Source organism: Morone saxatilis, unplaced genomic scaffold (assembly GCF_004916995.1).
Source record: "Morone saxatilis isolate NCDOM2014 unplaced genomic scaffold, NCSU_SB_2.0 Contig8, whole genome shotgun sequence".
Classification (NCBI taxonomy): domain Eukaryota; kingdom Metazoa; phylum Chordata; class Actinopteri; family Moronidae; genus Morone; species Morone saxatilis.
In genome coordinates, this window is record NW_023340257.1 from 24,710,486 (window position 1) to 24,724,429 (window position 13,944).

General features: G+C 40.7%; 1 protein-coding gene across 1 annotated transcript in view; it reads left to right on the plus strand.

Annotated features, from left to right (window-relative positions):
- Positions 1 to 748: 748 nt before the first annotated feature.
- The window catches only part of LOC118341387 (spectrin beta chain, non-erythrocytic 2-like), a 57,760-nt gene continuing 44,564 nt past the window's right edge, over positions 749 to 13,944 (plus strand). Inside the window, exons 1-13 of the mRNA XM_035679633.1 lie at positions 749 to 893; positions 1,583 to 1,734; positions 2,331 to 2,504; positions 7,437 to 7,528; positions 7,659 to 7,739; positions 8,048 to 8,163; positions 8,295 to 8,407; positions 8,552 to 8,739; positions 10,706 to 10,823; positions 10,975 to 11,133; positions 11,943 to 12,245; positions 12,478 to 12,628; positions 13,400 to 13,536. Of these exons, the coding sequence (XP_035535526.1) occupies positions 749 to 893; positions 1,583 to 1,734; positions 2,331 to 2,504; positions 7,437 to 7,528; positions 7,659 to 7,739; positions 8,048 to 8,163; positions 8,295 to 8,407; positions 8,552 to 8,739; positions 10,706 to 10,823; positions 10,975 to 11,133; positions 11,943 to 12,245; positions 12,478 to 12,628; positions 13,400 to 13,536 (1,929 nt within the window). The remainder of the gene's footprint in view (positions 894 to 1,582; positions 1,735 to 2,330; positions 2,505 to 7,436; positions 7,529 to 7,658; positions 7,740 to 8,047; positions 8,164 to 8,294; positions 8,408 to 8,551; positions 8,740 to 10,705; positions 10,824 to 10,974; positions 11,134 to 11,942; positions 12,246 to 12,477; positions 12,629 to 13,399; positions 13,537 to 13,944) is intronic.

The following is a 13,944-nucleotide window of genomic DNA, read 5'->3' on the forward strand; positions in this document are numbered from 1 at the left end:
ATAGATAGATAGATAGATAGCTTTGAACGTTCCATTTCTGTGTTGTGTGATCTCCTGCTGAAGTTTATAAAGTTATTTTTATCCTCTGGTTTTCAGCTGTCAATGGGAGAGACAGGAGAGAGAGAGCCAGATAATTTTTACTTTCCGTCTCCCATCGTCCTTTGAAGCATCAGAGAGATTTTATTTTGAGCTGCTCTTTTGTAAAATGCTCTGATACCAAGGACAGGTGCTGCATCATTCATGAATGGCAAGGAACTGTTATTTATGGACTCAAGAGTAGTTGCTGCAAGTCATTTCAACACTCAACAACAGAACTAATTAAAATACCACCACCATCACCACAACCACAACCATCATCACAACCACCACAACCACCACTGCTACCAGCGACTGTTTCATAGTTTCCCCTCACTGTGAATTGTGAATCAGAATTTATTTTAGTGAATCTGTTTGGCAAAATAAGGGTTAAAAGGTGTCAGATGAGGTGTGTGAAGTCAGCCAGAGTTTAATTATAAAGTGTGAAATGTGTTTTACTTGTGGTGATGTGTTTGATGGTGACAGAGGACAAGAACACAAAAGCAACAATGGCACCTGTCCCCACTGCCTTTCTCACTGTCCTTTGCATATATAAGTGTGTGTGTATGTACAGTAAATGTGTAAATGTCTTTAAATACATGTGCATGTGTGTATTGTGTCAATTCACGCAGACAAATCCTTCATTTGTGTGTGTTGCAGGGTGTTGGGCGCAATGGCTAATGCCTCCCCAGACCTGGACAACGCGGAAGCCCAGCGCCAGCTCAACAACAACAACCGACCAATCGGCTCTGGGTTCTGGGAGACGGAGTGTACCAGCTCCAAGCTGTTCGAGTGCTCCCGCATCAAGGCCCTGGCAGGTCAGAGGTCACACACAAATCGGCACACATGCTTACTCACACCCATATAGACACACACGCACACTACAAACACACACTATAAACACACCCATCAGCAAGGGTATAAATACACCTACATCAAAGACGTGGTGTCGATTCTTGCTGTTTTGAATTTTAGTATTAGAAATGTTCTTCTTTTATAACATTTTTATCATGACTAAGGTTTGCTTTGTGAGTATTGATGTAAAAAAACACAAATAAACAGGGCACTGTGGTAGCTCACCTGGTGGAGCTGGTGCCCCATGTACCAAGACTGAGTCCTTGCTGCAACAGCCATGGGTTCAACTTCGACCCCTTTCCTATCTATCTTTAGCTGTCCTATCTAAGAAAGGCATAAAGTCCCCAAAAATATTTTCTAAAAATTTAAATTCAACCCAACCAATGCTCTAACTCTAGTATTAATAGTATAAAACATTATTAGTATTAAAGTTTTGGTAAAGCTTAAGCTAAATTGCTAATCAAATCCCACGTCCCCCAAAACGCTGAATACAGGTTTCATAATTTAAAAAAGTCTCATCTGGTAAAGCATCTCACAAGTATAATATGATTAACGCTAGTGTTAGCTAATGCGATTTAGGATAAGAATTGTATTTATATTGTTCTTCTATTTCTCTTTTGCCTTTGATGTAAAGTTCTTTTATTTCCCTCAGATGAACGAGATGCGGTGCAGAAGAAGACTTTTACCAAGTGGGTCAACTCCCATCTGTCCAGAGTGTCCTGTCGCATATCTGACCTCTACAACGACCTGAGGGATGGATACATGCTCACCAGACTGCTGGAGGTCCTCAGTGGAGAGCTGCTGGTGGGAACACACTCGCACATAATGGCACATTATAACCGGCTTCGTATCAGTTTTGTAGTCTCTCGTGATTTATCCGTTATAGGATGTGAAGTGTTAAAGGTGCTGTATGCAGCCTCTCTAACATCAGTAGATTAATATATACTATTAGCCGTGTTATTTAGCTAACTCACTAAACAGATATTTTAACATTAGCCATTGCTTCAATGGAAAGATTCGTATTTTACTGTTACCTTTTTTGTGATTCTTTTCTTAGGAAATCATTTCTATGGAGCACAGTTTTCTGCAGTAATGTACAAAGTGGAACTGGATGTACTGTTTGTCCATTTGTTTTCTTCTTAGCTTCACTTAAATGTGGGAAATTATTTGTCCCTAAATCTTTCATTGTTTTGTTTCTAGAGATTGTCAAAGCTAGTCCTATTTTTACATTTATATCAAATCCAAACTGTTGGCTGCAAATGATTTACCAAAAGTTATCTTGGTTATTATATTTCTGTGTTATATTTTCTCTGTTAATGCTAAATGATGCTGCATTTAGTGCTTTAATAACAAGTGTTTTGATATCAAAGGTAGTAATTAATGTCTGTGTCTTCCCCCAGCCGAGGCCTACACGGGGTCGAATGCGGATCCACTGCCTGGAGAACGTTGACAAAGCCCTCCAGTTCCTTAAAGAACAGAGGGTTCACCTGGAAAACGTTGGTTCCCATGACATTGTGGATGGAAATCACCGCCTCACGCTGGGCCTTATGTGGACCATTATCCTACGCTTCCAGGTAAACACTTTGGTATTGTTAATATTATTGGATTGTACATTTTATCACAGTTCAGCGATGTAGTTGCCAGGCTTGGGAGAGTATTAGATCTGGCCAAGGGTTAACGTTTTTTTGCCATTGAGCAAAAAACTATTTTGGTTTTCTCAAGTGGTAGACATGACTTTTGTTGTAAGTTTTCAGTATTGACATTGAGGTAACTCTGATTTTAGTAATTGTTATAATAATTAATGGTCCTGGTTGATTTGGTTACAACAAGTGCAGTTTAATACTAGAGTAAACACAATTCTTGAGAAGCTACTTTGTCAGAAATACAACACGGGAGCAGCTGGTGTATCCGTTTACAGTGCAACCAAACAAACTTGTGTTGTTGTAGTCAGTCAAAAATAATTGCAACTGAAATCTCATTTCATGCTGCAAACAACACAAGTAGTTTTTCACACAACAGCAGGACACAGTAAAGTCAGAGTCTGATTTGTCTAGCCTCTTTATCTAACACTCACTGTGGTTGGTCGTTGTTGCATTGGTTCCTGTAATATTTCAAACTGATCCTCTGGCAAAAAAATGCTGAAACCGACCATGTATTTTTTTGGTTAGCAGATGATAACCTTTGTGACAAATACATTGAGTTTCTTGTGACTGCTCCACAATAAAAGCAACCCCATGTTTTGCCAGTTGAACACTTAATGTGAAGCAGTTAGCAGAAAGAAATGTTCAGTATGCATCAGCAGTAACTTGCTGCTCTGATGTAGCACCAGGAGAGTGAAATCTGGATTACATGCTATATTGTTTCCTGTGAGTCCCTCATGTGTAAAGGTAATTTGAAAAAAGTGTTAGTTAGTTACAGAATATAAATACATGAAAGTTTTTGATAAAATGTCGACCATAGGTAGTATCAAAAATGGGGTTTGATTTCATGAAAAGGGGATTATAACTTGGTCGTGGTCTGATATCAGCAGTATCACATGAGTGTTTTTAGCCAATGCAGGTACACTAGACAGAAAGCTAAATTATTGACTGACTTTCAAATATTTGATTCTTCCCGTGGGAGCTTCTCTGTGAGTTGCTGGCACATCTTCTCATGCTACTTACTGAAGCACAAGGATGCTGTAATCAGCAGTGGTTTCATTTGGGATGAGCTTCCAGCGATTCTGTTTGAGGGAGGCTGTCACAGCTGCTGCATCATCAGTGTGCGACAGCGACAGCAGTGTTTGGTGGATAAAGCCTGAATGTCACTCAGGGCTCAGTGGCCTAGAGGTAGCAGTCGCCTTCCAGTCTGCTCTTCAACAAGGACACACACACTGCACTCACTGGCTTACATACACACTCCATCAGTCCATATATAGTCACACACATGCACCTATATACTCAGATCCTGACATGCACATACTACTACAAAAATTTTCTCACACACACACACACACACACATACACACAAGGTTTCCAGGCATTAGCAGCAGTGATACAGGATCAGTTCCTGCCATGTAAGTACAGCAGAAGCCCACGGCTCCTCTTTATTACGCTTCAGTGCTACAGCGTGGCTTTGGCACAAAATGCTTGTTTAGCATTATTCAGACCCTTCTGTAAAATTCACGGTGCACAGTCGCATAGAAGCTGTCTCCTGGGACTCAGTATTGTCATGCTAGGCCTGGCTCCCTACCACAAAGCACATTTAACAGACATTGTAGTATGTGGAGCGACCCTCTGCAAGCCAGGCTCGTGAGGCAAAGGGAGTGGATGTTCTGTGCAATATGGCTGATTCAACTGAGTGATGAATGAATATGTTGAAAACTAGTTAATGATGTGCATTATTGACATGTGTTGAGTTTGTGGTCCTAAGTCTATGCAAGGGGAAATCTCTCAAGGTCACACCTTGCATAGACCCAAAATAGTATTGTACCAAAGTATGTTAAAGGCAGGTTTAGGTTAGATACTTAGTTAAGTAGACACAGTTTAGATTTAGAGTTAGTAAAATTATTTGATAGCTGTAGTACAGCCATTCTACAGAAAGTAATAGGCATGGTAGCATGTCTAATAGTAAATTAAGTTAAGCCTGTTGTGTTTTGAGTAAGCAGCTGTAACTATACAGTTTAGACTACAGTAGTGTTAGCTGACTACTAGCTTTGCCACCATTTACTGTGAGCTTGGCTGTCATCCCACTCACCCGTTACCAAGAGCCACCAGTCGATGGCCTCTTCAATTTTGCATGTGCTGTGTGTGTGTGTGTGTGTGTGTGTGTTTGTGTGTGTGTGAGAAAGAGACACTAATTATGAAAGAAGTGAGGATGGGGGAAATGATGGTTGGCTAATGGGAAACAACAAGCAGTGGTGTGGTAAATAAGCAATGGGTGGGGCCTAACTGTGACCTTCAGTCATTGTTCACCATCAGTGATGTGTGCTCAGTCAAATTTCTGATCATAAACAGAGGTTAAAACTAGGTCAAAATAAAAATCACTCTTTCCTGCTATCCTTATGATTTGTCTCCGGTCACAAGCTGCCGTTATACTCCTTTAGGCTACCGCCATTCCTACTGTTACCTGAAGAACACCTGCTCTATTTAGCATTATTTAAACAGGCAGGTAATGTGAGGTAAAGGGACAAAACAATGATCTAAAATTAAAATAAAATACACACAATATCAAGGGACCATGTAGAAACAGCACAGCACACAAAAACATCAAATTTAGATGTATTAATCAGATTTATTTTGGTAATGTTTCAAACTAGCAGTGGTAAACATATTTGTATATGCAGCTAATGTGAAGGTAGTGTAATAAAGGCATGAATTAAACATGAAACTAAAGTCACAGTAGTTTTAATCCTGTTTAATTAGAAGATGTTTCCTTCTGTCTCACAGTAAAGAACAGTGCACAGAACATGTTATGTTTGCTAGTGATCCAGACAAGGATTTTTGCCATTTTTTAGTCCATAATTATGAAAGTAACAGAGGCTGAGGCTTGATTTTTAATTGAGAGACGTGTTTATTAGGTCGATAACTTTATTTAACCAAAGATTTAAGTGCTCAGACTCAGCAGGATGGAGTATTGTCCAGGCTTGGATGAGATTTATGTTGTCAGAGTTATCTTTCCCTCTTGCACGTTGTCTTTCTCCATCTCCACCTCTTTCCCCCTTTCCTCTCTGGTGAAAGTGAGAGTTTGCTTTGTCCAGTCAGCAGGTAGGGCCAAACCACTGCAGTAGCTGCACACAGGCAGAAAGAGAGAGCGAGGCAGAGAGAGAGGGAGAGAGAAAGAGAGAGGGAGAGGGAGAGAGAGAGAGGGGGGAAAGAAGGGAGAGGATTGACAGAAAGAGGAAGAGGTAATCCATACGTATTTACAGAACCATACGCAAATAATAACAGACTGTTATTATTTGCAGTGTCTTCAGTTATTGTGTTGTATATGGTTGGCTGAATGTCCTTGTGTTGTGTGCAGTGTGTTCGTTTGCTTACCTAACATAGTGCCAGCTCACTTGCTGTTTACAACGAGTTTGAATCGAGACACATTGATGTAGCCTCACTGCAGGTTTGACCAAAAATATCGATTCAGGTTTTTACTGAATGTACAATATCGCACTCTTGTGGCATTGTTAAGATGTAGATTGTGAGTATCGATGAGGTGTTTAATATTTGATGCATTTCCTGTGGGTTTATCTGGCACACTCTCTTTAGCATTACAATGTTGTCTGTTTTTTACTCTTTTTAGTTTGACAGCAGAGAAAGAACAATAACAAGAGTTAGCGCAGACACACCAGATCAGATCTTTACAGTAGTTCATGTGCTGTTTATATATCAGTCAGGATGCCGCTGCTGCTGAAATAACATCCAGTGTGATATTCTCTCTGGATAAAGAGACAGTCATTTTAGTGTAGTCCCATTTGTGCGTTTGTGTTCATGCATAAGCGTTATGTGTGTGTGTTTTTATTTGCAAGACTGTGTGTGTGTGTGCGCTGTTGTACCTAACAACATGGGTAGCAGCTGATTCCAGGGTGTCACGTCCCCAATTACCTTGGATCATGTCACTGTGATGTGATTGGTTGAATGGCTGTCACTGTCACCTATCATCAGGCGTTGTGATGGCTCTGCTCTTCCCTGCACTGAGATCCTCAGTTCTCATTGCATTGTGGTGAGGGTTCGGGAATACTGTCGGGGCAATGTGACTCTGACCTTTGCTCTAGACTGGTTCCAGACCTCTGAGTTGCTGCCTAGATCTCAGCTTTTTCACAGGTGGTTCAAATAGGGCTGGTGTTGCTGTCATGGCTGTCTCCTCGGTTGGAGAAAGCCACTCAGAGCCTTTGTGGACGGGACTGAAGTTTAACACTTTGATCAATTATGCTGCATAATTATAGCCAATTAATTATAGCCATATAATGAATACAAATGATCTGACTCGGGATGGGAGCTTGACTACGAGTAGCTAATAAGTAAGCTCACTTTGCTAGCTAGCTTGCAAATGTCAAGCTCTGTCAGTCAGTCTGTGTCCACAATCACTCCTTCATTCACTCATTCACTGCTCCCTATAGACTCTAGATCACTCTGCAGTCAGATGTAAATTGAAACAAATTGCATTGTGGGAGTGTATTGTTCATGGACACTGCGTTTTCCCTCCAATGTGGGAATTTTAAGGTCTCTATATAGTGCTTACATTCTTAAACCAAAAAGTTTGACACTAACATGAAATGGCTGATCAGTATAGTGTACTACACAGTCAATAGGAAGGGATTCCTAGGAAATACCCTCAGTTACACTGTTAAACACTAGTATATATAGTCTTAAGTAAGGGGCAGGTAAATGCCTAAAATGTGAATGTATGTTCCCAAAAACAAAGCAGTGCAGTGCTTAAAACTGTACATCTGTTCTGTGAGACAGAAGGTGTAGGGTCTGTTCCACAATGTCTCTCCTACAAACCCTGAATTGTTGCTCTGCTGTGTTCTTGTTCAGATCCAGGTGATCAAAATAGAGACAGAGGACAACAGAGAAACCCGCTCTGCCAAGGATGCCCTACTGCTCTGGTGCCAGATGAAGACCGCAGGGTGAGCAGTGCAATGAAAATACAGGAAACTGTGAATATCTTGATGATTTAAATGCACCAATTTGGTATGTTAATATGTTAGTGCTCCTTGGTTTACATTAAAAGTTACAAAAGATCTGTCCATGCTCCAGGTACTCTGAGGTCAACATCCAGAATTTTACCACCTGCTGGAGAGACGGCCTCGCCTTTAACGCCCTCATACACAGACACAGGTAAGTAGTGCTTTTCACACACCATACTGCCATGTTTAAAATTGGAAAGTTGTACACGATGACAACAGCAGATATAAAATAGTGGGAATGCTTTGTTTGAATAAGTTTTTTTTAATTTACACCAGAAGTTGTTTTTTCAGTTTTAATAGTATTTTGGTGTAAAAACATGACCAAAAACAAATGGAACAACAAAAAGAAAATACATACACGGGCATTTCGGTAAACAGACGTACAGCAAGTTTGTCTGATGTTCAATTTCAGTATTAGAGCCATACAAAAATGACATGTCATCATCTTGTGCCCTGCAGACCTGACCTAATAGAGTTCCACAAGTTGACGCGGTCCAATGCAACCCACAACCTCCAGCAAGCCTTCAACATCGCTGAGCAGCACCTGGGCCTGACCAAACTCCTGGACCCTGAAGGTGAGAATGTTTTACTGGTTCTGGGTTAATGCCAGTCATACAACAATATCCATAATAGTGTCATAAAAGTGGCTGTGGAGCTCTACCTAAAGTCAAGCAGGTGAATGATGTGTGTGCTCCCTCCGGTGCAGATGTGAACACAGAGAACCCAGACGAAAAGTCCATCATCACCTATGTGGTCTCCTACTACCACTACTTCTCCAAGATGAAGGCTCTTATTGTGGAGGGCAAGAGGGTTGGAAAGGTAACACAAGTACATACATAGACACTTAAACAAAGTAACAATTCATCAAAATGTGTATCCATCATGTCCGCTTTCTGCTTTTTTCTTAATCCCATTCTTCCTCTCTGAATCTGCTCCCAACCTCTTCCCGTCTGTCTCACTCAGGTACTGGACAATTGTATTGAGGCAGAGAAGATCATCAACCGCTATGAGGCTCTGGCGTCAGACCTGTTGGACTGGATAGAAAAGACCATCGCGGTCATCAGTAACCAGAAGTTTGCCAACTCGTTGACCGGAGTTCAGCAGCAGCTACAGGCCTTCACAACCTACTGCACCATAGAGAAACCCATCAAGTACGTTTTGTGAATTTTTTAAAATGGTATCTTGACATTTTAGTTGCATTTTTTTAATCATTTAAGCACACACAAACATATGTATGCCGACTCATGCATACAAATAGGAATTCATGCATATGCTGACTGATTATGGTTCAAGAAGCTGCAATTGTAGCTACAAACAGACGCTGCTGCTGCTTTGATGTTGCATTTCATTATGTTATGTAGTGCTGAAACATTAGTCAATTAATCGTGGGTCCGATTCGTAGAACATTTATCTAGTACAACAATAATAAAGGAATCATTTCTAGCTTCTCAAATGCTGCTTTTCTCAATGATTTGATTAATGAAAAACCCACCGAACCAATCTACTGGTATATTAATACATAATGAAATAATCATAATTTGTAGCTCTTTACGTTACGTTGTTTTAATAATTTAACAACAATATAAGTATGTGAAAACTAGCCTTTATAGTGGCATTGATGGAAAATACTCACAAAAACATATTTGAAAGCTATTAACATTCAAAATAATATGTTTATGATTGTATCTTTACTTTCTGTCCTACCCGCAGAATAGGATTGCTGTATATATGTGTAGCTGACAACAGTGAATTAATGTGACTTGTAGTTAGTCTTATAGTAGGTTAGCATTAGCTGAGAGCAATGCATATGTAGCTAAAACATCTAGCTAAATCCTAAAATAATTGGTGTTTATTACACAATGCATAGTTTACATATTCTCACATATTGTTCTAAATTTACATTCTTTTTTCAAATATAGTATATGTAGCAGCAGCAACTTTGTGATTGTCAACCATTCAGATAGATCTACTAATGTAGTGTAATTAAGGTGACACAGTGCCAGTAGTTTGTGTGCCTACTGCTAAGGTTGATATGGTCTGTGTGATCTCTGAAAGTGAGGGTTGCCCTATCCTGATCAGCTTCTTGTCTGTTTTTGTATGTGTCAGGTGAAACAATTATCAATGAAACTAACTCATTAGGAGTGAAAGGAGGAAGTTGATCGAGTCTTGCTGTTTGTGCATCTGAACATGCGTTAAATGTGCTGGAATAACGAGCCACTGAGTCTTGAGCCTTTTGTCCAGCATCATCAGGATCAGCATTACCATCAGCCCCAGTACTACACTCAAGGCCCCACAGGCACTGGGAGTACACTGACAACAATGATAAATTCTCAGGTTCCAGCCTCTCCAATGTGAGGATGAGCAGTTTTTCTTTGTCATATATAATAAAAACCTGAATGTCTTAAGGGTTTGGACTGTTGGTCAGGCAAAACAAGACATTTGCAGACATCACCTTGGACTTTGGGAGATTATAATTGTACTTTTTCAGTATTTATAGACACCTAATAGACATAACAGTTGATTCATTAATAATTGATAAAAAATAAATAATAAAAACAATTCCTCCAGCCATAGATGAAATGCTTCTCTGGATAAATAAGTTTCCCTCAGAAATTCATACAAGAGCCCATTTACACACTTGGAATTCAAATCACATATTTGACACCATAAATCAAGGTCTTAAATGTTTTTATATAAAAGAAAATTATTATTTTTTTATCCGGGGGCTCTGCACAGAAAATGCCACCATATTGGTTCACAGCAGTAATAAACCACCATGTGTTTATATAGTAGACTCCCCCCAGAGTGATGAATGGCCATGACAGTGGACAGCAGGGTAGCAGAGTGATCAGAGAAATCGCCCTTTACCGGGAGTCCTCAGACCTCCCCATCAGCAAGCATTCATGCTGCGAGTGTCCTTGATGAAGACGCTGAAAGCCTCACCAACGTCTGTCTGCAGCTTGAGTGTTTCCTTTGACCTTGTTTTTTTTTAAAGTTTTTCTTTGAACATAGTTTGAAGTACTTTCAGTATGTCCTACACTGGCTGGGACTGTTGAAATAAAAGAGGCCACATTATGGAACAGGATCACTAACAAAGGCTTTCTGTTTCTCGCTCAGGTTTCAGGAGAAGGGGAATCTTGAGGTCCTTCTCTTCACAATCCAAAGCAAACTCAGAGCCAACAACCAGAAACCCTATGTGCCTCATGATGGGAAGCTCATCTCAGACATCAACAAGGTAACACATCCATCAGTATTTCACCTTTTACCTTTTTCAGTCACCATCGCTCTTCCACACTTTCACCTCACATTGACCCCTTGTTGTCATATTTCCCATGGCTTTGGCTTTGTTCTATTACTAACTTTTCTCTTTGTCATTTTCCTTCCAGGCCTGGGAGAGGCTGGAGAAGGCGGAACACGAGAGGGGCGTGGCTCTGCGTAAGGAGCTGATTCGTCAGGAGAAGCTGGAGCTGCTAGCTCAGCGCTTTGACCACAAAACCACCATGAGACAAGCCTGGCTCAATGAGAACCAGAGACTTGTATCACAGGTAAGGATCTCGGGGAGGGGGGGCAGGATACATCACTGTCAGTGTGGGAATTTATTCCCCCTACTTTAACTCATCTAGCATGCAGCTGCAATATAAACATGCTTCTTACAGTGAAGACATAATTGCGAATAAGCCAGGGGGTACCTCTTTTGACTGTGTGGAAGAAAAAGATGGCATACACATTTTTGTTTTAGTTAGAACTACATTAGTTTTGCTTATTATCCCTTCATTTGGATGTTTGACCTTCACTGTGCAGAATGATGCACTAGAAGACGGTTAGCACATTAATCTGTTGAAGGGAGAAAGTTTCTCATGTGCTCACCTCACTCATCACAACTAGTCTGGAAGCCAGCTGTGGTCCTGTATGCAACTTACACGTGTGATGTGGAAGATTTAATCCTGTACAACTATAATGGAGAATGGTAGGTTTTCACAGTGTCTCCTCATAGATCTCCTCTGTGAGTAGCCCCAAATTCCTCTCACTCACGATCCACTCACCTGAACATGTGTCAAGTGTCTGAAGTAGTGGTCGACGGATATGGGATTTTCAATGACAGATGCAGATATTTAGAGATATCAAAACCAAGACAATCAATGTACAGTTATATTCTGTTCTATAGGAAATACAGGCATATGTTTACAGCTGGATGCTTGAAAGTCATAGTACTTTGGTCGTCATATTTTTTTCACTGGTTAATCTTTATTGTATTAGTCTTCTTTCACTCCTACCCCCTTTGTCTCCCCACTTTCTTTGCCTCGGCTGCACACCTTAAATCACAAACACCTTTTTTTCTTCTCTCTGCCTAAAGGACAATTTTGGCTATGACCTACCAGCAGTTGAGGCGGCAATGAAGAAACACGAGGCCATCGAGGCGGACATAGCCTCATATGAAGAGCGAATCGGCGTGGTGGTGGAGCTCGCTGCAGAGATGGAGGCAGAAGGATACTACGACATCCGGCGTATCTCGGCACGAAAGGAGAACATCCTGGGCCAGTGGAGTCTGCTGAAGGAGCTGGTGGCTGGGAGGAGGACCCGGCTGGAGAAGAACCTGGCCCTGCAGAAGACTTTTCAGGACATGGTCTACATGATCGACTGGATGGAGGACACACAGGTACTACAGGCTGTGTGAGAGAGAGAACGAGAATGACACTTCACCTGTATATTCAGTAGTTAAATAAAGACTAAATAAGACTATTAAAGAGTGGAGATGGAGAAAGAGGGCAGGGTACGTAAGAGTTAGAAAGATATAAAGTTATTCAGATGTACAACGGCATCACAAATGTCCTCTGTCATCCCTTCGCCTCTCTCGTCTTCCCCTCCCTACATCTCCTGCTCTCTCACAGGTCCAGCTGCTGTCGAAGGACTTCGGGAAGCATCTTCTGGAGGTAGACGACCTGCTGCAGAAACACAGCCTGCAGGAAGCCGACATTACAGTGCAGGCTGAGAGGGTCGAGACACTCAACACCGCTGCACTCAAATTCACCACTATAGAGGGTATAGACACACACACGGATCTTGTTTATTATCTATAGCACTAGTGACGCATTTCATGTTATCTGTCTTTAACTTTACTGGTTTGAATCACCTTAAAGGAATAATCTTTGGTGCATGAAAATTTGCAATATACGCTGAGATTTCCATTTTGCAAAGTTTGCCATAAATATACAGTCATTTGACTACAAGATGCAGAATACTAATGAACTCAAGGCCATTAATCAGAACATTTAGAAAACAGTTATTAGATTTGACACATATTTTGATACAAATACCAATGTGGGTATTGATAACAATACAATATTAAAATGTAACCTTTGTAAAAGCTCATAATGCTCAATTTCTGTTGAGACTGTGTCTGAGAGTGACTGAACTCATTCTTTGTTGGTTTGGTTTGCATCGTACTGTACGGTGTCCAGAATAATATTGGGATATAATAGTAAAATATAAGAGTCATTAGATTGTAATGAAGAGGCAACAAATGTCTCTGAACTTTTCTAGACTTTTCTGTAGTACTTGTTATTTGTCATAGACTAAATGAAACAAGGAGGAAGCAATGATCCAATGATATTGATTTCATTTAGTTAAGTGAAGATGTATTTGACCTTGAGACAAGTGGAAAATAGATTTTTGGAACTTGATATCAGTAAGGTGATCTCAGTACACTGTGCATGTTTTTTCTTTATTGTTTTCGAGGTAGTCCAGCTCAGAGTACACTGAATGAAGTGCTGTATTTTTTCACGTTATTAACCTCATTTTGTTGTCTCCCAGGTTACCAACCATGTGACCCGCAAGTTATCTGTAACCGTGTCAATCATGTCTCCTCCTGTCTGGAGGAGCTGAAACAACTGGCAGCTAAAAGACGCACTGAGCTTGAAGAGTCGAGACAGCTATGGGCGTTCTTTCAGGTAGGATGAGATAACGATATGAGGAAAATGGTGGGATTATATTATGTTAATAGCAAATTAAGGGGCCAGTATACGCCTTCTAAAGTGCTTGTTGGATGCTGAGAACAGCCAGGAAAACCTGCTCCCTCCACACCTTTCCAAAGTTAGAGCTGCGTCTTAGAGTTTCTGTAACTTTCCGAACCGACAATCCAACCCACTTCATACAGGGATTGACTAGAGTTGCAGAAGTGAGATAGTAAACTTTTCTCTCAAGCACTCTTCTTTTTATTCTTTAGTGCACAAATGCGCCGTTATTCCTATGTTTAAATGATTATTGCGTCTCCCCTCTCTGTATGCCTTCAAGTGTGGCCAAAACTAAAGACATTTAAAGGGCTGTCAGTGCTTGTGTTTGGATTTCCAAATAATTAA